This window comes from Corapipo altera, unplaced genomic scaffold (genome assembly GCF_003945725.1).
Source record: "Corapipo altera isolate COAL_440 unplaced genomic scaffold, ASM394572v1 45, whole genome shotgun sequence".
Taxonomy (NCBI): domain Eukaryota; kingdom Metazoa; phylum Chordata; class Aves; order Passeriformes; family Pipridae; genus Corapipo; species Corapipo altera.
Window position 1 is genome coordinate 22133039 of NW_020884877.1, and position 23957 is coordinate 22156995.

The following is a 23957-nucleotide window of genomic DNA, read 5'->3' on the forward strand; positions in this document are numbered from 1 at the left end:
TCTCTGCTGAGCAAAAGGACTTGGAAGGACAGATTTTCACCTATTTTACTAGGTAAGAAAAATCTATTAAACTCTCTTCCCTCTGCAGAAGTGCTATAAATGCACCAAACCATGAAGTTAAGTGTTTTTATACCTTGTAATGACAAACTGTCCATGTTACAGTTCTTATTTTAAAAGCAGGAACTATATAAGGCACTTCTTCAGGAAATTGGCTTTCTCATCATTAAGCTAATCTTTTGCCCCAGAACATAGAATATTCCACATGTTCACAATTACTAAAACATGCTCTCACCATCAAGTCATTAACGAAGGAAGCTAAGTAAGAGATACCATTAGAATCATTACTTAGTGACAAGATATAAAATTATTCTGACATCTCATCTCTTAGGCTGAATTCTGTTCTCATTTTGGTGTTTCATTATCAAGATAGGAATTAAAATAATAAAGTCAGGGTTTAGCAGATTTGTTTCTGATCTTGAAACCATATGGTCCTCCTGCAGCTGCTGCATCCTTCATGAGTAAGGCAATAGCAGAAGAGTGGCAATAAATAAAAATGTGAAGAAATGGTTATTATTCTAAAAGACATAGGTGAATGCAAAATTGCCTAAACTAGAAGTGGATAACAACCATTTATCTTGGCTCTCACTGGATCACAGGATCATATCCTAATGCACTATCTTTGCAACAGAATCACCTGGGAATTATCTCTGACCAGGGCTGTGCTACTATTATCTTTTCCTTCTCAACACACCATCATTTTCTTTTAAAAGTAGCTACAAGTTAGATTTTTCTATGTTCAAAAATTACAGTCATAAATATCTGACTCGGTATCTGATCAGAGACCATGACAGAGAAACTTTACGTAGCTGGCAGGGTAAACAGAGGCCCTGTTTTATAAATTTGCTTTCTGTTTTTCTGATTTATTTTGAGGACAAGGTTGTAGTCTGCATTATTTTTTAAGCAACATATGCGTGTGTTTGATGTGTTTATTTTCTTTATCTTCAGCTGCAGTGATCAGCAAATCCAAGTGCAAAGCTGAGTGCAGGTATATTGTAATGCTAGTAAATGGTTTGCTAAAGCCTCATTACTGGGAGGAAGCAATAATGTCAATTTGCACCTAGAAGCTCTTTTTAAAGTACCAGTTCATTCTAGCAGAAGGCAGTTTGATCTGCTGCAGGAGGGTAACAGCTGTGCACAGCATTGTAGGGAGCACCTGCACCAGTATTTTAGATCAGCTGAGGAGTGTGATTTTGAAATGTCTTTCCCAACTCTTCCAGGTGTGGCTCCTGTCACCTTGGCTGGTTGTCCACCCCTAGAGCCCACACATTCCTGCAGACCACACATCAGGCCAACAGCATGATCAAGCCTTGCTCTGGAAGGCTGCAGCACAGCCATGACGTTATTTCACACAGTGCATTGAAAAAAAGCCAGGTCCCTCTTGTTGTCATAACCAAATAACAGTAATAATAGTAATAATTATAGTAATGGTGGTGTCTCACAACAAGAAGGGCCACCATAAAGTCTGGGCATGATCTTTCTAAAAGGGGAGGGAGCCCTGAAAATTATGGACACAAGCCGACCTAGAAGTGCCTCCAGAAGCTGGGAATCACTGCCCACATTTTATTTCACAGTATGTACATCTAGTCTATAATTTAGAAGAAGAAATACTTTCCCTGAAACTTAGGAAGTACAGGCTATCCATAAGGTTTTGCACCACAAAATGGCAGGGCTGTCATGTTTTGACCATGGGTGATAATGGTGAATTTTGTTCACAGTGATGGTGTGTAGACAATTAAAATTAGAAGGAGACAAAAGCAGCACCTGCATGCCTTGGGGTTAAGTCTTGGAGAATATTTGTATGGCTGGAGAATTATTTATAGCATTTGTGTGTTTGCAGTCCTGCAAGAGCAGCATTTGTCGGGGATTGGGGACTAATTGCAAGCAAATATAAATTGGTCAATCTTAAACAGAAAGACAAGAAAATAATAAAAGAGTGTATTTGGGCATTAAAAGATGAAAAGGGCAGAGAAAGATCAAAACTAACAGAAAGAATGACAGTTAATGGAACAAGGACATATCAATCAATACATATCCAGTGATTTCATATTTCAAGCTTTTGACTCACTTTCTTGCTTTCCCATGTTTCTTATATCTCCATGTTGATGCCAGAAATACTGTGATAGCATGGAAATCCACTTGTGTGCAAGAGCTTGAACATCTTAAGCTAAGATTTCAAGTACTTTGATGCTAATACCAAGTCTGTTTATTAGACTAGGCAGAACCAAGCTCAGTGAAAAACATTATTCATTTATAACGAATAAATAACACAAAGAAAATTGATTTGGAAATAATTATTCAAAGGAGAAAACTGCCAGTATTTCAGTGCAACATTTGCATGAAGCTTTATTTGCGAAGTGTTATTCAAACATATATTGAGGTACTGAATAAGGAAAACATTTATCCATAATAAGTATTTGATAAAAATATTGCCCAGCTTTGCAATGAATAATTCAGTCTGCATTAGTGAGATGTGCGTGACTCTGCACATTATTCATATCTTTATAAATGCTGTGGTAAATTGCTACAGGTTAATAGGTACTTACAGCTTTTCTGTGTAGAATGCTATTAGGTCCAATTTCTCAAAGGAGCTGAGCCACCCAGAAGTTTAAATATGATAATGAGTTGCAGATACTAAGTCTGTGTGTAAATCAGGCCATGGCAATGTTAGTCACAGGGAGGATTTCTGGGACTGGCATGGAAGGTTAACACAGCAGCCCGAAATAGGGACATGTTCTGTAGGGCTCTGCTGTGTATTCATTTCACCCTAAATACTCTTTTCTTCTCAATACAAAAGGCATGTTTAAAATGGATACAATTAAGTGTTTAAAAGCTGATTAGAATCTGAACAGATTGCTGATGACAAATACCAAAAGATGGATGAGACTGATTACTGGACACTGCAATGAAAGATGACAAACCCTTGTGAAAAGCAAGGCACAATAATCTAAAAAGTGCGCTCAAAAAGATCTCCCTGCCATGTTTCTACTTCTGTTTCATTATAATTGACATTTAGGCAGGCAGTGGGAGTCAAGCAATGTAAATAGCTGTGAATCTGGCATCCCGTTGTTAAGCTCTGGACAGGCAGTGAACAAACCCATGTTCCAAGCCACAGAGATGCATATGAGGTATGTGTAAGAGAAGAGAGAAAAATAGATTGTGTAACAGTAATAACATTTTCTTTAGATTTAGCTTTTTAAAAAGCTTGTCATTCTAAAGCAAACTGCAGTTGCTCGATTCCAAAAAATGTGTGGTTTCTCAGAGGATTTAAAGTTAAGCTGGTTCAGTTATTCACCCTCTGACTTCAAAGAGCTCTCTAGACTGTATCAACCCATATGCCTGGTTAAAAGTTCGCATCTGTTGTAAAGCAGTTTTGATAACATAGAAGTAATATTGCCATAACCAAGAGTATTAATAACAGATCATTACTAAAGCATTGTATCTATTTATATCTCTCTGCTTATCTTTGTACACATCCTAACAGACCATTATTTCTGTACATTGAACTACCCAGTGACCCCAGAGTAGGGATGTACACATGACAAGATTATGCTAATGAAACATTAGTTATTTTATCAGGAAGCCATGCCCTGAAGTTCACTGAAGAAAAGCAGGGCATTATAGCACAGGAAAACCATAATAGCAGGGCCTTGAAAGCACAGGACATTACCAGGAGCCTTAACTACAAATCACAGGTAGTAAATTAGTGTTTCCAAGAGAAATGCAATCTTGAAATCAGGGTGAAACCAGTTTTAGGGCCTAACTGGGACATATGTTGAGTTGTGTAACAGCCTATTGCACCTGGCTGGCAGCACAGGTGGAGACTCCTTTAGATGGAACACAAGATTGCAACAAAACCAACTAGTCACACAGGAATCTTATTTCAGAATTGGGTATGTGAATTGATCACTGTGATATCATGTATGGATGCATGTGTAAAATTATTTCATCATTATATTTGCTCCAGTGTTGTATTGCTTGTGTTTGGTTTGAGGCTTTGGTTTAATTTGGGTGTAACATGCAGAAAGCTCTACATTTCAGTTTTCTTGGAAAAGAAACATCAACACTAACTGCTGTGTCGCTTAAAACACTTTGTTTTATACAAAGCTTGCAGACCCTTATCATCCCAGATGATGCCATTCCATATGTCAAATTCTAGCATAATTGGCATTGTAAATCACTGGAAAAGACTTCAAGAAGCAGATATGTTTAGACATAAAATATGGGCTTACAGCCTATACTGTCTTTTCAGGAACAGGATTATGATCTTGTGACTGATTTTTAAGCTAAAGAAAACTGATGTGCCTTTTCTGCCTGCTTTTATTTTGTGCTGATGTAGGCTGATAGAGCAAATAAATAATGTTTACACAAAGCTGTACTAGAATCATGTAGGTTTTGTAACATGGTCACACCTGAACAGCTTGATGATGTTGAGTATGTAAATTAAAGATGTTTCTGGTGCATAAAAAGATGCTGCATGCTGTAAGTGACAAAGCTGAAATACTGACTCACAAATTAGCCGTGCCATCCGGTGAGCTTGTTAAACAGCATCCCCCAGGAGACAGTGATAAATGTGAATGATCAGCCACGAATCCACTTAGTGGTTATCCTGTAAGGATAAATTTTGAGCCCACATTTTTTATTTGTAGGGAGTTTTCAGATTTGACCTGTTTTTTCCTTCTTTTTATTTTTGGTAGCTAGTGTTACAGTGCTGTTCCAGACAAGAGTTACCCTTAAACACACTCTGAGAGATGCCTTCTTGGGTGGTTTTTTTTCCTGTATTATACCTGATGTTGTCTACACGAGTGGTCTGCACTTTTAGGAAGTCATTGATCTCTGCTGTATCAAATCTTAGCACGTCCATTAAGGACCAACAGTTTCAAACAGGCAGAATCCTCTTCACTTTTCTATTTTCCTTTACATCCTTGATATGTGGCCTCCGGCTGATGTATTCTGGCTCCTCATGCTGCCTCCCTTCCCTCAGCACACTTCATTCTGGAAAGCTTTGCTTGGTAAGTACCTGGCTTCCTCTGAAGGCCACTCTAGAAGAAAATTAGGTGCTATTGGCACCTCTCAGGAATAAATATCTGCAGCCTCCATGCTGAGACTGGACAGAATGCATTCAGGCCAAGTTCCAGGGTAGCTCACACTGTGTATCTGAGCAGGCCTAAGACTTTGACACAAGGTTACATTGGCCAAGTCATGGTTCCGTGTGATGTTTTAGTCACTTCAGACCTAACAGCTGTAGGGTGTGTGATGCAAAAGCAGGAATACATCTGTTTTGCTGAATGTCTAAGCAGTTGTATTTTAAATATATATTTTCCATTTATATTTTTTCTTGAAAAGGGCATTCACGCAATAATTACCTGAACTGGTTTGTACTGAAAAGACCTAAATTAATGCCATTTTTCAGCTTCAGAAAATATGTTTAAACTATATTCTAGCAGGATCTAATTCTTTATTTTACTCAAACAAATCCAAGATGTTCAGGTTCTTAAAAACAAACAACAAAAAAACCCCACAGTTTGGCAGTTCCAGCAAAAATTTAAAAGCATTAAATAATGCATTAGCCAAGACTTCTTTACTTTTACCAGATATAGCAAGATGTGTTATAAGTATTACCAAAACTGACCTTCAGTTGTCAAATTAAGTTAATAGATTTGAGGCACGTTGGGCCAAACTTGTTCACTTAGTTTGGCAGGGCACACCCCCGAGCTGCTCTGAGACACACAGCTCCTTGGCAGTACTGCTGGCGTGTTGGAGCTGATATCCCAGAGCTGGGCTGCTGTATCCTGCTCCTAAGGTGGGGTGTGAAGTTAGAAATCACAAGTGATGAGCCTCCAAATGGGCTCTGGGCATCTCTCTGTGTGTAGCTTACTCCAGGATTAGATCTAGGATTTTGGGCCAGAGGAGGCTACAGGGACCAGTCAATCTGACCATCCATCTAGAGAATTGCACCCACTGTAGGTGGTAAATTTGCCTCATACAAATCAGATTAATGCATCCGGGCTGCCTTTAATTGAGCACTGTATTTCCCTCTTTCTTTGTGCTCAGCTTTTGCAAATCACTGCTATACAAAAAGCTCCACAAAAAAAACATCATGAGGCTTGGATAAAACACCAAGAAGCGTAATTACAGATGTGCTCAACAAGCTATTGCACTTGTGGTGAAAGTGGGATCCTAGCATTGATTTTTCCATTACTGCATCAAACTCCATGTATGATGCATTAACAGCGCTTCAGTGGCTGTATATGAAAATCCTTCACTTGCTACAGCTGCTTCAGTGCCTGCTCTCTAACAGCCTCAAAACCTGTCCTGTGTCCCCCACAGGGGGCTATTTCAGTGGCGTGAGAAACAATCACTCTTGACACCCGAGAACCAGACAGTGAGAGGGGAGATGGCAGCACATCCCTTCTGCAAGATTGCACCTGCCACAGCACCCTGAGTGGTGCAGGGAATGGAGCCAGGGTTTTGAGAAGAGGGCAGAAATGAAAAGACTAATTTTTGCCCCAAGAAGGGCAGCTGTGCCCATGCAGGTGTGACAGTGCATCCCAGCGCTGCAGGGAGAGCCAGTGCAACCTCCTTCCCTTGGGGTTGGGTGAAGCACTTTGTCTCATTCTCGCATTAAACCATTGATCCAAGGTAGACATGAAAAGGAGCCCTTCTGTTTTGAAAATTCCCACAGCTCCTAGTTCTATGTAAGGATATATTCCAAATCCCCAAGGTACAACCAAGTGTTACCCACTTGGCCCACCAGCCAGCAAATTTGCTTTTCAAACCCACTTGCTAAATGATTGCTCCATGTGGCATCACCATCCTGCACAAAGCCTTAATTCCCTCTCTCTGCCCCACCCTTAGAGATTCTTTACTTTCCCTAAAATGTGGATGAAGTGTCTTACTAGCATGCTCAGGGCCACAAAATGGACAGCAAAAGGAGTCAGAAATGGCACATTGGACCCTCCACCTTTCAAAAGGTGGAAGTTTTCGGAAGGAACAAAGTGTAACAAGAGCCAGATACATTCTGTCAGATGCTGTGGTTGGAGGGGTGCTAAGAGGAGGTGAGGGAGTGCATCAAGATCAACACAGCTTTTAGATGAATCTGGAAATAATGATCTTGTACCAGCCCTACATATGATCAGTGTGGAAAAACTGATTCAAGTTCAAGAGGTTGCAGGCAAGAAGGCAAGAAGATAATAAGCAAAAGTTAGAGTAGAACTGGGAGAGAAGCGGGGAGGACTGGGGGAGTGAGGGGGATAATGAGGTAAGTTGTTGCACGTTGTGGTTTAACCCCAGCTGGCATTTCAGCCCCCCACAGCTGCTCATTCACTGCCCCCAGTGGGATGGGAGGAAGAGAACTGGAAGGGTAACAGTGAGAAAACTCATGGGTTGAGATAAGTACAGTTCAATAATTGAAATAAAATAATAACTTGTAATGAAAACAAGATTATGAAAGAGAAAGAAATAGAACCCAAGAAAGACAAGTGATACAGAAAAACCCAATTGCTCAACACCAACAGACCAATGCTTAGCCTATTCCTGAGCAGCAGCCCCCCATCAACCTTTCTCCCAGCTCTGTGGGCTGACATGACACCATATGGGATGGGATGTCCCCATGGTCAGTTGGGGTCAGCTGTCCTTGCTGAAAAGGTCTTGACTCTGTGCAAGCACTGCTCAGCAATAATGAAAAAATCCGTGAATTATCAACACTGGTTGCAGCACAAACCCAAAACACAGCCCTATAATAGTTATTATGAAGACAATGAGCTCTACCCCAGCCCAAACCAGCACAGCACAAAAGCAGTGTTTCTCTAATGTGCTAAATAAGAAAGTGATAACCTGTTGGGATTTTATATCCTAGGGTCAGGCATATGTGAGCAAGCATTTTCCTGTCCTTGGAACCTGAAAGTGATATCACTCATCCAGGCTTTCCTGTGATTAGTTTTACCATAAAATGACAGTGAGGCACTCAGCAGCTGCGATTTGAAGGTAAGTTAAATTTATTCAGTATCAGCAGTGCATCATTCTACATGGTTTTAGGGCAGTGTGATCCATCACATGCAAGAATCTCCGGCAAGAATATTAACTAATCTTATAGGAATATAAAATGTGCTAAAGTAATTGGCCCCCAGAAATTACTTCCTTGCTTTCAGTAACTCCAATTACTATTCCTTTTTAAGCAAACTTTCTAATATTGCAACACTTCCTGGCTTTGTTGCTGTTCCTTGTATGGTTAACATAATGTTTGTGTTTCTCCTTACAAGTGACAAGAACAAGCTCCAGCCCAGGGACTTTGGAAACTAAATGCCTCTTCCCTGGTATTCCTTAGCAAGTAAAATTTCCCCACCAAAAATGCTCTGACTCTGTCCAAACACAGAAGCCAGCAGAAGAGGAAAGGAACATGGGAATGTTTCGTTTTGTTTCCTAGTGCATGCAGATAAAGAGTAATTTTTATCTGTGTGCACGAGATCATTTACACTTTTGCAGTACCCCATCAAATTTGTATTATTCCTACCTCCCCTGCTGGCAATGACATGCCACAAAATTAATTCTGTAAGTCCCCCTCTGTCGACCCGTGTGCCTCTGTTGGTCTGACTCTGTGGGAGTCACCTGTCTGGTCCTGCCTGGAGTTACCCGCAGCTACTTGGAGACACTCGGCAGGCAGAGCTGTGGGAGAGGCAGCCCAGCTCATCTTTGGCTTTAACAGTCCCTCGCCAGGCTGTTCACTTGCCATGGATCCCATCTCACAGGGGAGAGCAGGGAGCAGTCCTTGGATGTGCTGCTCCGCCAGCACCCAGAAGACTGGAGTCCTTTGCCTGAAAAGTAGACATGCAAACCACCTGCTGTCCTGCCACATCCACCCTTCCCCATGGTCTGTGCTCCCAGTACACCTGCAGCTTTGCTGGGAGGTATTCTCATCCTTACAGTTACTCCTTAGCCTGACCTGTGTTGGAAGGCTGCCAGCGAAATTAGAAATTAATTTCAGGTCTAGCGGTGGTTTTAAGTGATGTGACTGCTTGTCTTCTGGGAACATGATTCCATTCCCAGATACCGTCACTGGGCTCTGAACAGACTGTGCAGAATAACAGTTTTCAATCAATACTGACCTAAGCTAGAGATGAACCCATCCACAAGAGACAAGAAGCTCTTCAGAGCTCCCATTTACAATTCCCTTTGGCATGCTGATTCCCTACCACTGGCCGATCCCTTCTTTCCCAGGATCATTATGAAGCAAACTCCATTTCATTTAGGTCATGACCTTTTGTTTGATTTTTCAGACAATTATGACCTACTTTGTGGCTCGCCTTTGTGCTTGTTTTTAACTCTTCAGATGGAGTAAATAGTAAGTAAGTTAATTACCAGAGCACAAGCATGTATTTTTAATACTAGCTTCTCAATGTAACTGGTGTAACAGAAAAATATTTAGGGCCCTTCCTTGTAAATCTGGCAACTACTAGTTCTGAATCTGCTGCTTTTACTCCTACCCTTGGATAAGTCTCCTATATCTCACTGCAAAAAAAAGTATTACATAAAATTTTGTGAAAATTAAATATCCAGCCTGAAACACAGTAGAATCCATAGCTTAGAATAATGCTGCATCTTGCCACTGGCTAAATTGATCTAAGCGTTACCATGTCTGCTGGAATACAGGAAAAATAAAAAGGAGATTCCCCCCTCCCCATTCTCCTAATCCACCTTTCTCTATATTAATCTGAAGATGAGCTTGTAAATGATCAATAAGGAAGCCAGGGCCCAATGGCAGTTTGCTGAGCATCTGGCCTAGATCTCTAGCTGATGCATATGTATATTTTGTATATTTTGTAGATCCTTAGCTGATGTATATGTATATATGTATATTTTGAAGTTCATTACACCAGCAGCAGATTGGGTTCCTGAACAGTAAATACTGACTGCTATAAGGCCCTATTAAGCTTCAACAAACCGTCATTTTCTGTTGTAGCTCTTTTCTCAGATTAAGTCCAGATAAACAAATTAAAGCATGTCACAGCAAGATAAGCCAACATAGCAGGGTTTTGAAGCCATGTTTTGATTTTGCTGGAAAGGAAGTATGTCACTGATGCTGTGCCTTAACCAGGTCATTTTGAAGTTTCCCCAAATTATATTTGCCCCTTTCCCAAAACAATAAAATGCTACTAGTTGGACCATAACATACAGTGCATTTGGAATAGTGTGACAAATGGCCAGTTATACATAATAAGCAGACCTCTAGGAACATGGGGTAACCAAAGACCTGACAGAGACACAGCCCTGAAGACCTTAATTAGCTGAAACACTCTCTGACCTTGGCTTCACTTTGTTCAAGTAGAGCCTCCAAGACAGGCTGTAATGCATTTATCCAATAAACTTGTCACATGAGAAAGGCTGTGCAGCAGTGCTTGGTTGGGCCTGCCTTTGCTGAAAGCTAAGAGGATCTCAGGTTGTTTACCAGAAGGTATTGCACAATTCACAAGTTAAAACCAGGCTGGCAGGCTTTGTGGGAGCCACACTGCATAGCACTTCCCCAGCTGCTTGGGTCAAAGGCTTGCATAACATTAAGAAAAGTAATGTGTATCTGTGATATTATTTGAAGTGTAAGCTTCATTAAAAATATCATCTGGTGTAATTTTCCAGCTCAGTATACATATGCGATTTTGGATTTCTAAAATATAAAGAGAAAAAAGGCCTAGCTAATTCTGTTGACATATATTGTTCAGTTAATTTTAGATTCTGTGGCACTCCATTGGTAAACCATTTCACACATTTAGGTAATTTCCTCATACAATTGCATGTGAGCAATAATGCCAGGAAACACAGACTTGCTTTATCCCTCTTCCATGCGGTGCCAAGTGAGAAGCTCTGATGAAGTCAGTGCAGTTACTCCAATGTGAGATGCATGAGTCTCACCTTCGCACCACACAGACACACAGACAGAGCGATGCCGTCACTGTTTTGTTTTAAACACTCTATTCTGTGCTGAGTCTTCAAATTTATGTTGTTTGACTCAATAAATGTTTGATGGTCTCAGTGTAGCATCTAGTGGAGAAAGGGTAAATAACAGAAAAAACGCAAAGCAGAACCGTGCCATTAACCCTGGTGCACAGCAGGGAAGAAAATGTGCCCTGTTGAGGAGAGGGAATACTGGGAATACTCACTTCCACAAATCATTCAGCAGAACACTTCAAGGGTTTCTGCAAAGTGGCTGCAGTAAACTGGGTACAATGTGGGGTTTGTAATCCTGGCAGAGCAGGATGGTATCGCTGGCCTGACTTCAGTTTCTTGAGTTCATGCTAATGCTGTCTCCAATTTAACTACAGAGCCAGAACTGCTGTTCCCCAAATTCTGTCCTGACTTAGCCTCTGCACCAGCCAAATGATGTCGGTGTTACTGCAGCAGCTGGTCACGCTGGAAACACCACAGCCAGATCTGGCTCGGGGGGACTTGGCTCAGGACTAGTCCAGGACCATGGTGCAGCCAGACCTTGCAGGGCTCAGGGAAGTTGTGAATGCACAAGCAAAGCAGGAATTGTTCCTGCTGCCTTTCTGCACACTTAATCTGGGATTCAAGGGCTTAGCTTTTGAGACATTTCAAATCTCAGCAGGTCCTGAAAAATGGAGTCCCTGTGTAATTATTTAACAGCAGCAAAAAAAGCTTAGCATAACATTTATAACATAATTTTTTCTTGATGTCATTATTCTATCCTGTTTATAAACAAATTAGAGTAGTATAACCATGGTAAAGGAGAAGAAAGCTTAATTTTCAAGAACCATGAATTTAACAGAGTAAAGAACAGAAGGCTTATTTTATAATTATTTTCTTCAAACTTTATTGTGACTTTTAAAGTGCATTGTATCTTTAGGATTTTATGGGGAGGTGAACAAAGAAGCACAAATCCATACACCAGCATCTGCCTCTAGGCACAGTTCATAGTGGAGAGTCTTCCACTGTTAAGAGGAGGGAGACAGCTATGAAATTATTGATGGGGTTGCAAAGCCAGTTCCTCATCATATGGCATGGAAATGTGTTGCCTTGGGCGGGAATACAAAGTAGAGGGTAAGTATGTCCCTCATTAACAGCACCTCTAGAGAACACTATGGTTAATCCAAAATTATCTGAGACACAGTTTCTTTGCAATTCATGAGGACTCTGTATGTTGCCACATACATGCAGCAAGCACTTACAGAAGGATCTGCATGAGCCTGGTGGCACTAACCAACATGTAGCAGAAGATTCAAGGGTCACCCATCCTGTATTTGTCCTTGCTAAATCTTCAAAGCAAGATAGAGACCAGATCTGCTTACTCCTTCACCCCCATTAGCACACCAGAAGGTGTAAAGTAGGGGATTCTCATTTCCCTACCTTGGTGCAAAGAGTAGAGCTGACTACGAGCAGTGGGGCTCCCCAGCTCATCTCCTGAAGTGCCTTTAAACTCAGTCCTAATCTCAGTCCAATCCCTCATTACTTGATGTTTTCCTGTTCCTCTGAACTAGTGGGGGTCTTGTCCAGTAATCCCAAAACAAAAGTCCACTGGAATCAGGGTAACTACCCTGTTTTTTGAGTACTTAAAGAAGGGCAGCAGACATTGCTAAAAAATACTCTCAGAGCAGTCCAGTAAGTGGGAGAGCCCGAAGCTGGAGAGAAGGAGCTCTGGATTTTTACCATTTTACACATATAAGAATTACTTTATGAATACTTTCTACTGTCCTAAAAGCAGCATTATTGGTAAAGCCAAGTATTCAAAAAAGAGCTTGTTTACAAGATTGTGAAATACAAAATACAGGTGCATTTTAATGTGGGTTCTGGAGTATTTTCTGGCTTTTTCTACTTTCTTATTTCAAAATCCCCACACTATTAGGACTAGAAACATTGTCATTATCATTCTTATTATCAGTACCATGGTTGTTTATAACACTAGTACATGAAAGCTAAGATTCTTAGATAATAAGCAAATTTTACAAGCTGTGGGCAACATTACAGACCTGCTACAGATCAGATAAAAGCCACATTAAATCTGCAACTAAATGGTAGCCTTGGTGGTGGTGTCACCAGTGAGATGAAGCACTGATCCATCCTGTCCTCAATGTGTGGTCCCTTTGTAGTTGAGTAAGAAAGGTGCAGGTAGGATAGTGGTGTAAATGCAATAGAGAGCTGTGCTGGTTTCAATGCAGAGAACAGTCCATAGGGCTCACAACTCACCCTTTACTGGCTCCTCTCTTCTTCTGTGTCCCTGCTAACCCAGAAGCCAATATTATGTCTGTGAAAGCATCTTTCCAGGGCTCTATCCACCGGACAGCAAATAGTTTGAAAAGTTCCATTGGCTCCCTGGTCTTGTTGTCTTTGCTGGTTGTTTCATATGTCATCTGGTACACTCCATCTATACTATTTTTAGGGTACAGATATTTTTAAGTAAAAAGAACACATACAACCTTTTCACAGTCTTGATCTGAAAATAATTTTTTCATCCTATTAGAAAATGCAGTGAGCTGAATTTTCTGTAAATGCTGATACTTTTTATTATAATTAATCTGGCTAATTTCTACATGATAAACCCAAGCCTTCTAATGTTCTTTGCTATTTATAACATGAACTTTGGAATCACTTCAGGAAGCTAAAAAGTGAACGTTCTATGAATCAAAAAACGCAGAATGAGTTGTACAGTTCCTGGAAGAACTTAACCGGTCAAAAATCTCTCTTGACAATTTTAATTACTTTGCAGGGAGGCTGGAATGTGGGTGTACCAGAAAGTAGTTTGCACACATGTTTTGTTTAGCTGGGTTGCTGCTGCGCCTTCTTTTGTCTTTTTCTTAGGAAAGGCTGAATTTGGCAGTTTTCTGTACTGCACACTCAAGTAGATGGTTAATGCAAGGTCAAAGCAAACCACAACAATCAATAAACACTCCTTTATTTTTCTCTTGAGAGATGCTTGTAAAGAACATTTACTTTTTAAATACTTCATATTATACTCCAATGGAGAAAGGCATTTTCAGGACTGGAGTTGCATTTCTGGCTATGGCTTACCAGAGTGGGAAAAGCCTTTCACTGCTGCTGTTGGCAGACAATGTCGACCTCAAAACCTCAACTGTGAAACTGTGGAGCAGTGAGAGGTGACATATGGTCTCTGCTGTGTTTCAGATGAGTGAGTAGTTCTGTGCAAACTTTTGTAAAGAAGCCTGTCAAAGGCCAAAGTAACCAAACACTACAGTACTTTTTTTAAAATCTGGAGCAAAAAAAATGGGAAGGGATGACAGAGAAGTCATTTTCTCCTCCCCTCTTCTATATATATTTGTATTTTTCAAAAGGTTTCCCAATGTTTTCCTTGAAACAGAATGAAATGTGAAAACTGCCCGTCTTGAAAGCCTGAGCTCATTCCAGTGCTTGCCTTGCAGATCAAGGAAACAAAACCAAAACAAGTAACTTCTTTACAGATGTACAATGTGTACAGCTTATCTACACAAGCTGCTGTCACCTTAAGAGAATAAAGTGCTGTGGCCTCTACTCAGACGTAGAGATCTTAGCAACAGAAATGTAAATAGCATTGAGTGCAAAACACAGCAACCTGTGCACTTACACTGTTCTTGTTATAATCGGTGCTATCTGACTTTTAGTTTTGAAGGAAAATATCTACCTTCCTGATAGTTACCTACAGTTCAGCCAGATACAGGTCAACATAAAGTTAGGGGGACAAAGAATAAAACCTGTAAGTCTGAACTGCTCATTTCAAATATTAATTGGATCTTTTTATCCCTGTAGAAAGAAATCTATAGTAAAATTGAACTAATTCCTCACAAATGGAGCCCACTGATACTCTTTTGCTTTTTGCATGTATCTTTCTTTCCTCCCAAATACTCTAGAAATCTTCTGACAAGTTGCAAATCCAGGAGGTTTTAGTGGCAGCTGTTAGTGCCGAGTTGCTTAATGATGGACTTAGGAAAGGAAAAAACTATTTTAAAACATGCAACATAACTCAAACCAAAGTTATAGGCTTGCTGCAGAAATTATTGGGTGAGGTTCTTTGGGCTAAGTCAAAGTGAAGGTCTAAATGGTCATTTTTGGCTTTGTATCTATGCAACCGGTTTGCTTAAAATAAGATCACGCATGGATCTCATCTCAAAACGTTGATCACATCCCTTTTAAGGTTCTAAAAATGTTCATTAGATGTTTCATTCATTTAAATGTTTTACTGGGATTTCTCAAGTTCAGAACCCAGAGGAAACAAAATGTCTGAGACAGACGTCTCTCTGCTGTGGCTGTAATGAAAGAAAGGCTGAACCAAGTCCCACCAAAGGTCCAGATAACCTGGCACCCTGCAATTGCCTACAGTAGAAATACAAGGACAGAGCAGTTATAGCTTAATTTCTCCTCCTATTTTTCATCTCAAGTTCTGGCTATCTAAGGACAGAATTGGAGTCTCTGAAAAGCAGCCTGTTCTTCTGTTAACTTGCAGCCCTTAGTATTTTTGACATCTAAAGGATCTCATGATGATGAACTACTCAAATTAAGCAGATGTTGTTTAAATAGTACTTCCTTTTGCTTGTTTTACATTTCCATCTGAAAAAAATATTATTAGATTTATTGTAGTTCTCATAAGAAATTAATAATTATTCTCTGTTCACCTTTCACATGTCAGACGTGATTTTTGATAGCTGTATTATATCTCCCAATTGTCATGCATTTTCTAGGTAGTTCCAGAGTACTTGATCTGTCTTACTTAGAGGGCATTCCATCTTTCTGATCAATCTGGTCACTCTTTTTCCTGTTTTTTTCATGTTGTTCCAATCCTTAAGATGCTATCACATGTCAAGGTGCTATAAGCAGAATTTTGTGTTGTATTAAAGGAAAGAACATGATTCCTGACCATTGTGTTTTATGGTTGCTTTTTCATTTTTTTCTGCCCTTATCAGTCCTAACTGCCTCTCTGAGCACTGAGATAACAATTTCAGAAAACTATCCACAGTGACTCCAAAATATCTTTGCTGATATTAACTAATTTAGAGCCTACTACGTTGCACAGATAGAGATTTTCTTTTTTTTCCTGGACATCTGCGCTTGTTGCATTTTAGCTGCTATTTTATTACCTACTCTGTCTTTATGATTTCTTTTTTTTTTTTTTTTTTTTTTTTGCTATTTTGTTCCAGCAGTCTTGGTTTTTTTCCTGAATAATTGTGAATCCTAGAAAACAGTCATCTCACTGCTTAATCCTGTTTCACTTACTGCTTGTGAACATGTTTTAAAGCACAGGTCCCTTTGGAATATCACTGGTCTCCCTTCTTTGTGATAATTTACCCATCCATCTTCCCTTTGAAGCACTTATCAATCGCAAAAGGAGTTCCCATCTCGCATTTTGTAAAATTGTTTGGGAAAATCTGTGTATGTGATTGCTTCATCCCGGCTGCATGTTAAATTTTCTTCACATCATGTCTACAGTCCCCTTATTGGTCAGACTGGGAAGACACCTAGAACATGCTCTGTCTCCCTCTGTCCCATGCATTTGAATTTACTTCCTGTGGAAATTAGACTAAGAGTAAAACCAAGTTGGGAAGGGAAGCAGAGCAGGCAGGAGACAGCAGAAGATGGTATGAATGTGGTCTTCCTCCAACGGGGAGTTGATTATGGCTGAGGACTCCAGTGCCCCAGTGTTTATACACAGTCTGTATAAGCCAGCTCCTCTTTATTAATATGTGCTGACTTTGCTGACATTTTTAAAGCACTGTCAGGTTTGGAGTTTCCACCTCTTCCCATTACATGATGATAGCCATGTGTTAGACTGATCAGTTTGTTGTTCCTGTGTTTTCCCTGAAGTCTTGTCTAAAAATTGGAATGTCATATGCCACTTTCTATTCCTCCAGAACTGAGTTCACTCCAAACCATAAATTACAAAGCACATTTAATAGTTTGGTGATTTCAGATCCAAGTTCCTTTTGAACCCCGGGATGAGAAACACGATGTCCTGGCAGGCAGGTACTGTACAGTTTGCTGACTGGCTCCAAACCCAGAAATATTCAGTTTTGTGAACATGTTTCTTCTGACCATGCCCCTAAAAAAGGTTTTGTTGTGGCAATCACCTCAAAATCTGTCAAAAAGAACTGTGGTGGGAAAAAAGTTTCTCCTCTGGTTTCCTTGGATGCTTCTGTTATATCTCTGTTTGTGTCTAGTTCCTCACATTCTCTGGCAGATCTCCGGTTCTTGATGTGTTTGGAAAAGTTTTTATGCTTCAAAATATTTTTTTGACCTGCTTTATTACAGTTTTAAATTTAACTTGCCAGAGTTTATGCTATTCCTTTTGGATAGAAGCAGAAAATAACAGTGTTCCACAAGTGAATGCACATGTGGCATTCACAAAAAGGCTGGGGTATTTGCAGTGGGTATCTAAAAGTTTGACCTTGAGGTACTTTGATGTTTGTTAAAGGCAAAGGAGTTTGTCAAAGAGTGGATGGAGAAAAAATGACGTAGTGAAATGTAGTACTGGTGTTTCTACCATCTTTCATTCTCAATATATTCCTAGAGCATTGTCTTTTAAATATGTTTATAAGAGAAATACAGCCAGCCTCCAGACTGGATGATAGCTGCAGCAAGCTTATTAGCACAAACTATTATTTCACAGTAGTCTAACAACTAGTACTGTGGAGCCCTACGGCACCAGGTATTGCACAAACTTAAAGAGAAAGTGAGTCCCTGCCCCAAACAGCGAAATGATTCTGTCCTCGTAGCTTAGGACACTGCTGAACACAAATGTTCAGTATTTATGTCCATACTATGGACATGTTAACAGGGAGCCCAAAGCCAGCACAAACTTGCCTGCCATTCATGCTGATCAGTGGCACACTTCACATGGCATTCAGCCAACTCTAAGGTTGTGCCTGTGCCCCTGAAGTCTCCGTGAGCAAGGCGTGTATTGTCCACGGGCTTTGCTGAATCAGGATGATACTTTATAGAAAATGTATCTGCTAATAAACATACATTATGCTTGATTAAGCTTAGTGTTAAGATTAAGTGCCTTGTCTCCTCTTCTCATAGTTAAACTCCACCTGTGGTGAGAGTCATTTATCTTGAATTGCTGTAATGCAGTGTTTAAGTATGTCTTCTTGGCCACAGAGCAGTTTGCATGGTATTTCAGTGAGAGGCTTAAAATCCCATTCACATTTTTAATATACATTTCTCTCACATAAATTATCACAGCTTGGTTGGCAGGTCTTGTATGAGTAATAAGGTTGTTGGCACAAACACATACCACAGATCTATTAAGTAAAGGAAAAGCTTTTGTTTGTTCCTACATTTACATGAGATCTATGAGGTTTAACTTGTACAAAACAGTTTAAGATACTGGTGTTTTACTAGCAGGACACAACGAGCCATGAGGTAACACATCCTCCTCAAAATGCACAGCACATTACAGAAAAATCCCCATACACCAGTTTGAAAATTAAACTCTTGCTATGCAAAATATCTTAGCAAAAGGCAGCTTTCATTGCTTATGTACACAGGCAGACTGCAGCCAAAAACTTGCTGTTATATGAAAGAGCCACGCTACTGAAAGAGAAATTAGCTGAATGTGCTCTTTACACATGAAAGAAATGTGCACTCTTTTGAGTAAATAATGACAGAGTCACATTTCAGTTCACTTTCTCTCATTCATAATTTTGGGAAGTCATGGCTGAGGGTATATAACACGTAACTCAGAATTCTGCAAAGTAAGTTCTTTGCTGAACTCCTCATTGTAAGGTCTGAGCAATGTCTGTACTCAAACACCCTGCAGTGCAATTTTGCTCTATTGCTTTTTTAAGAGCATGAGCTGGAGAACTTTGTCTCAATATCTGTTTTTAAAACATTTAGTGTTCTTGCAACGTAGGCCTGACCTGAAGTACTTTGCACATGGTGGGAATCTTCCACTGCCTTTATTTAGGGCTTTGAATCAAGTCTTCTGTAAACAACAAAATGCAGGAATAACAATGTATTGTGAGGAAATAACTTTGGGATGTCCAGCCTTCAATACCAGTATGTGTCACCAGTTTTGTGTTAGATTAGCAGAACATATCCTTTCATAACAGTGTAAGGTCACATTTGCCAAAAAATGTTGTGTCGTTTACAGTCACATTGAGTGGTTTGGACTGATTCTCTATCACACACTTTGGACAAGGTAATGTATTAATTATTGTTCTTCTCAAATTGAACATAACTGTATGTTTAACATAAACTGTGCACAGGTAAAGAAAATGATATGAAAATGTGAGAGGCAGACTTTGAAGCTTAAGTGCAAAGGGATTAAAATGTATCAATGCAATTTTTGCTAAATTTACAATGATATGAAAGAGAATTATCAGGAAACCAAGACAACTCTGCAGCTAAGGATCCCTTTAATGCACAGAAGAACATCTTCCCTGCTTGAGAGGCTGGCAGCAGCTCAGAAATGCAAGATCCAGTTGTTGGATGTCCCTACATGCACCAAATAAAGACAGTTTGTCAATATAACTATGAAGATGTTTGAGAAAAGCTGGAGCAACATGAATGCAATAAGGAGTGGCATTACTGATGCTGTCCATATTATTTGGAGGCTTTATGAAATCGTCAGCCTAGGAATTGTTCCATCCAGGGGAATCATTCACATTTCAAGCTTTGTCATTTTATGGACTTTCATTAAAAAATCTTTAAATCCAAGCAATTTGTAATTGTTTTCTATTCATAATCATTAAGAATTCTATTATTTAAAAGTGTTTCAGAGACTGTGCATTATGTGAAATTTCTGCTTGATTGCCTTCCCTGAATTTGGTCTTCTAACACCTGATTCAACTTCTTCCTGAAAAAAGATGAGACATGGAGAATCCTATATGTCCTAACACTCAGGAAAAGGGAGAAAAGGTTAAAAGACCTTGGATTATTTAGCCTAGTAAAATGAAGGGGGCACGACTGCTTTCTTAAAAGTAACTGAGGTAAAATACCACTAAGAGGGAAGGCCTATTTAAGCAAAAGAACAAAATCGACACAAGAACAATTTAGGCTGGAAATGTACATAAGGTTTACAAACATCAAATGAATGAGGTTTTAGAAATCTTCCTAATTAGAAGAGTACATGCAAACTCCCTATTACTCTGCATCTTGCTATGGTTAGGAATTTAATTGTGAAATCCAAGAACTCATTCCCAAACAATTGGACTTGGTAATAGTAAGGGTCTTTCCCAAGATTCTATATATTCTATGTGTTTTAGGTAAAGAGCTTGGTTGCGAGAGGTTGTATTTTAATAAATGGACATTAAAGACATTTTTAACCAAACTCTTTCACACATTGTACACATATATCAAAGCACGGAGTTGTGTTAAACCACGCCTTCGAACGCCAGTCTTCCCATAGGCCACATATGAAAATCTTTATGTAGCCAAGAGGCACAATACATTTCACATCTTGGAGAGCTCTGAAAAAGACCTACAGGCAGAAAGGACTCTCTGGGACATTTGCAGGGTGAGGCTGGGTGGACATGAGGGTTATCACATTGCCCATTGCCCCTCTCTGGCTCACTTCCTCCCTCCGTAGGAAGGGGGTACAGGAAGAGCGAGGGACACGAGAGCGGAGAGAGAGCTGCGGTCACTGAGGCCCGACCGCCTCAGCACAGCCACAGGCGTCAGGGACAGATCAGCTGACCAATCCGTGCTCGCCGCCACCTTGATTGATGGTATAACCAGCCAACCAGACCGCCAAATGGCTCCTAGTCCCGCCCTCTCCCTTTTACGGACAGGCCGCTGGACCAATAAAAGCGAAGGCACCTCGCCCGCTTCCCTTTGGGCTCTCGCGAGCTCTGCGGGCCGCCCCCGCCGTGGGGTGACTGCGCAGCCGCCATGTTGGTTGCTATGCTGCCCGCGTGAGGCGGGCAGGAGGGCGGGCGGCGATAAGGGGAGGAGGCTGCGGGTCCTCCCCCCTCCTCCCCCACCGCCGATCGCTCATTCGCTCGCTCGCCGGCAGGGAAGGCGCCTCCGCAGCGCCCCGCTGTTCTTCCTCCTCCCCCCGGTCCCCTCTGCCTGCCGGCCGGGGCTGCGCGCGGGGTGGCCGCCGGTCCGTGTGAGGCGGCGCCGCGCCCCGTGAGGGAGAGCCCCGGCCCGCGCGGCCCCCCCGGTCGCTGCGAGGAGAGGGGGGAAGGAGAGGCCGGAGGGGGGGGATCTGCCGCCTTTCCCCCGAGGCTCCCCCGTCCCTTTCTCCCGCAGCTCTTCTTCCCCCCCGCCCCCCCCCCTTCTCTTCCTCCGCCCCGCTCCCTCGGCCCGGCCGCCGCAGTACGATGCGGCGCTCGCCGCTGCGGCGGGGCGCGGGGCGGCTGCTGTCGCTGCTCCCGGGGCTGCGGCTCCGGCGGGCGCTGCGGGGGAACTGAGAGGGGCGGCGAGCGGCGCCTCCGCTCCCGGTCCCGATCCCCGGGGGGCGGGGAAGTGCGGGAGCTGCGCGTGCCCGAGTGCCTGCGGCGCGCGTGCCCGTGCGCGCGCGCGCCCGCGGAGGGTGGGGGGGGGTCGCGCGGGGCGGCAGCGGCGCGAGCGCGCAGCCCCCGCGCCTCTTCCCTCCGCGCGCCCCGCTCCATCGGGAACCAGGACCTGGATGTTACATGAAGGTAACGGCGGCCGCCGCCGCGCTCGGAGCTCCGCGCGGGGGGGGAGCGGGGGGCGCCGCGAGCCGCGTCTCTTGTGCTGTGACCCCCCCCCCTCGCCGCTCCCCCGCCCCGCAACTTTCGCGCTCGGGTCGCCGCGGGCGGAGAGCGGCTCTGCCGGGAGCCCTCTCGGTGCAGGGGGGGAGTGTGTGTGTGTGTGTGTGTGTGTGTGTGTGTGTGTGTGTGTGTGTGTGTGTGTGTGTGTGTGTGTGTTTGTGTGTGTGTGTGTGTGTTTGTGTGTGTGTGTGTGTGTGTGTGTGTGTGTGTGTGTGTGTGTGTGTGTGTGTGTGTGTTTGCTCTTCCATTCGGTTTCCCCCTCCGAAAACACCGAGAGCCCCGGCTCCCCTCTGGCGAAGGGGCTGTGGGGGTTGTGCGGTGCTCGGGGTGGGGGGCTCGTGAACAGCCCGGGGGGGATCGCGCTGCGGGGGCGGGTCGGGGTCTCTCGAACGCGGTGAACTCTGCCCGGCGCATGAAACGGGTTTTTATTTTAGTGTGTTTAATATAAAACTTTGCGATCCTGTGCTTTCTAGGCACATGTGCGCGTTGCCCTGGTTATGGGCAGAGAAAATAGGTTTGAGTGCTGTCGTTGCATTCCTCTGGTACATTTTTAGTGTCTCTCTCGAGCAGAAGGCTTGTATAATCACTGTGTCTATATGCGACAGAGCCTTTCGGTGTACCTGATGATGGGTTAACTCGTGCGTGCTGTTGCAGCACCGGCTGGGAGAGAAATAACGTCTTTTTTCTTTTAAAAACCTCCAAGAGCTAATTGCTAAAACTAGATAGCTGCCAGCGTGCGTGAAATGTTCCCACCTCTGGTCTATTCAAAGAATATACATCGCTCAGATGTAAAATACACGTGAATGAACTTTGTGCTGCCACTAATACCCTTCCAGGACGTCAGTGTGGCCAAGCTGTTACAATTTTTTTAACTGTGAGACAGAAAATATTTTCGTGATTTGTGTGTTACAGAAGTGCTAATGGCTCTCAGCTGAGCAATAATTGTTAGACTGCAGTGTGCACATACATTTGCTCACCCGTGGGGCATTTCTCTTGCCCTGAGCTAAACTCTGTGTTGAATGGTGAGGGGGTTTTGTGAGTGCACGTTTGCCTGCTTGTTTTGGCAAATAACTGCACTGTAAGGTTGGGAGCCACCAGCATGTTCACATGTATGCAGACATTTATGAGCTCGTCACATTGTGAGTGTGCGTTGCAGGAACACAGGAACGAGTTGGATTAGAATTGATAAAACCATTTTTTTTATTAGGTATGTATATTGTAGGAAAGTTTTCCAGTTCATTGCCTAAACATAATATATTCAGTATTGTAATCTTATGGATGCCATTTTCTTGACAATGGATTTCTTGCTTCACTGACCTAAAAAGTTGTTTTTACATATTGGCATGACTCTGGCTTGCACCATGTTGATAAAATACGATTCTGGGTGATAAGCTTACAAAAACGTGCACGTGTGTCAGTATGTTTCCCAGGCAAGTTTATGCTTTATAAACTCAGGAATGTAACTGTTGATCTGATTTTTTTTTTTTTGTATAATTCTGTTGTCATTACAGTTTTTGTGTATTTTTAGATTATATGTATATTGTAGTTTTTAAAAGTCAGGTTAAACATTGAAATACAAATACATTTTTGTTGCAAACAGAAATGTATTAATATTTTGGTATGTTTTGGTATGTTTTCCTTATGTTTGCAGTGAAGTTTGTTTGGAATCAGGTATACCTACTTAGAGTTTAGTTTGATGGTTACTTCTTTTTCAGCAAAATTTTCCATGAAGTGTATTGTTTATTGTCATACTTTACAATTCTGTTGTCTTGTTAATGTCTAATTTAGGTTGTACACAGCAGTATTGATTGATCACACTTGCTAAAAATACTTTCAGGGTTGGGTACACTTAGACTGTAGCAGCACGAGAGTTCAGCCTATACTGTTTTTCTGTGACTAGAATTAATTTATTATTAGCAGCTATATTTGTAAAACATAAATAAGACCAAAATCCTGCAATCTTAGATGTAATGCTACTGGCTCTGAGGAGTACATTAGCTCTCTGTTAATGAGCAGAGTTCATGTAGTACTATTTACCATTAGCATATTTGGAATATATAGTAGGTTAATGTCCAGGGTGTATCATTTTGGCTCAGATCCTGCAGTGACCCCTGTTTGGGCAGAGGGATCCACCTACACAAAACTGGCTGCAGTAATTGGAGCTCAGATATTCATTCTGGCTCTGCAGGCACAGGGCCCATGTTTATCATGGGCATTTGCTGTGTGTGAGTG

General features: G+C 41.9%; 1 protein-coding gene across 4 annotated transcripts in view; it reads left to right on the forward strand.

The window, feature by feature from the left end:
* The first annotated feature begins 21517 nt into the window (after positions 1-21517).
* The window catches only part of PTPN4 (protein tyrosine phosphatase, non-receptor type 4), a 112824-nt gene continuing 110384 nt past the window's right edge, over positions 21518-23957 (forward strand). For 2 of the 4 annotated variants that reach the window (XR_003526549.1, XM_027636528.1), the window contains exon 1: positions 21518-21632. Coding sequence is in view for 3 of the 4 variants with exons in the window: in XM_027636528.1 (XP_027492329.1) it covers positions 21620-21632 (13 nt within the window). In the remaining variant the exon portion in view is untranslated. The remainder of the gene's footprint in view (positions 21633-23957) is intronic. The other 2 variants (XM_027636530.1, XM_027636527.1) reach the window with 1 other exon arrangement.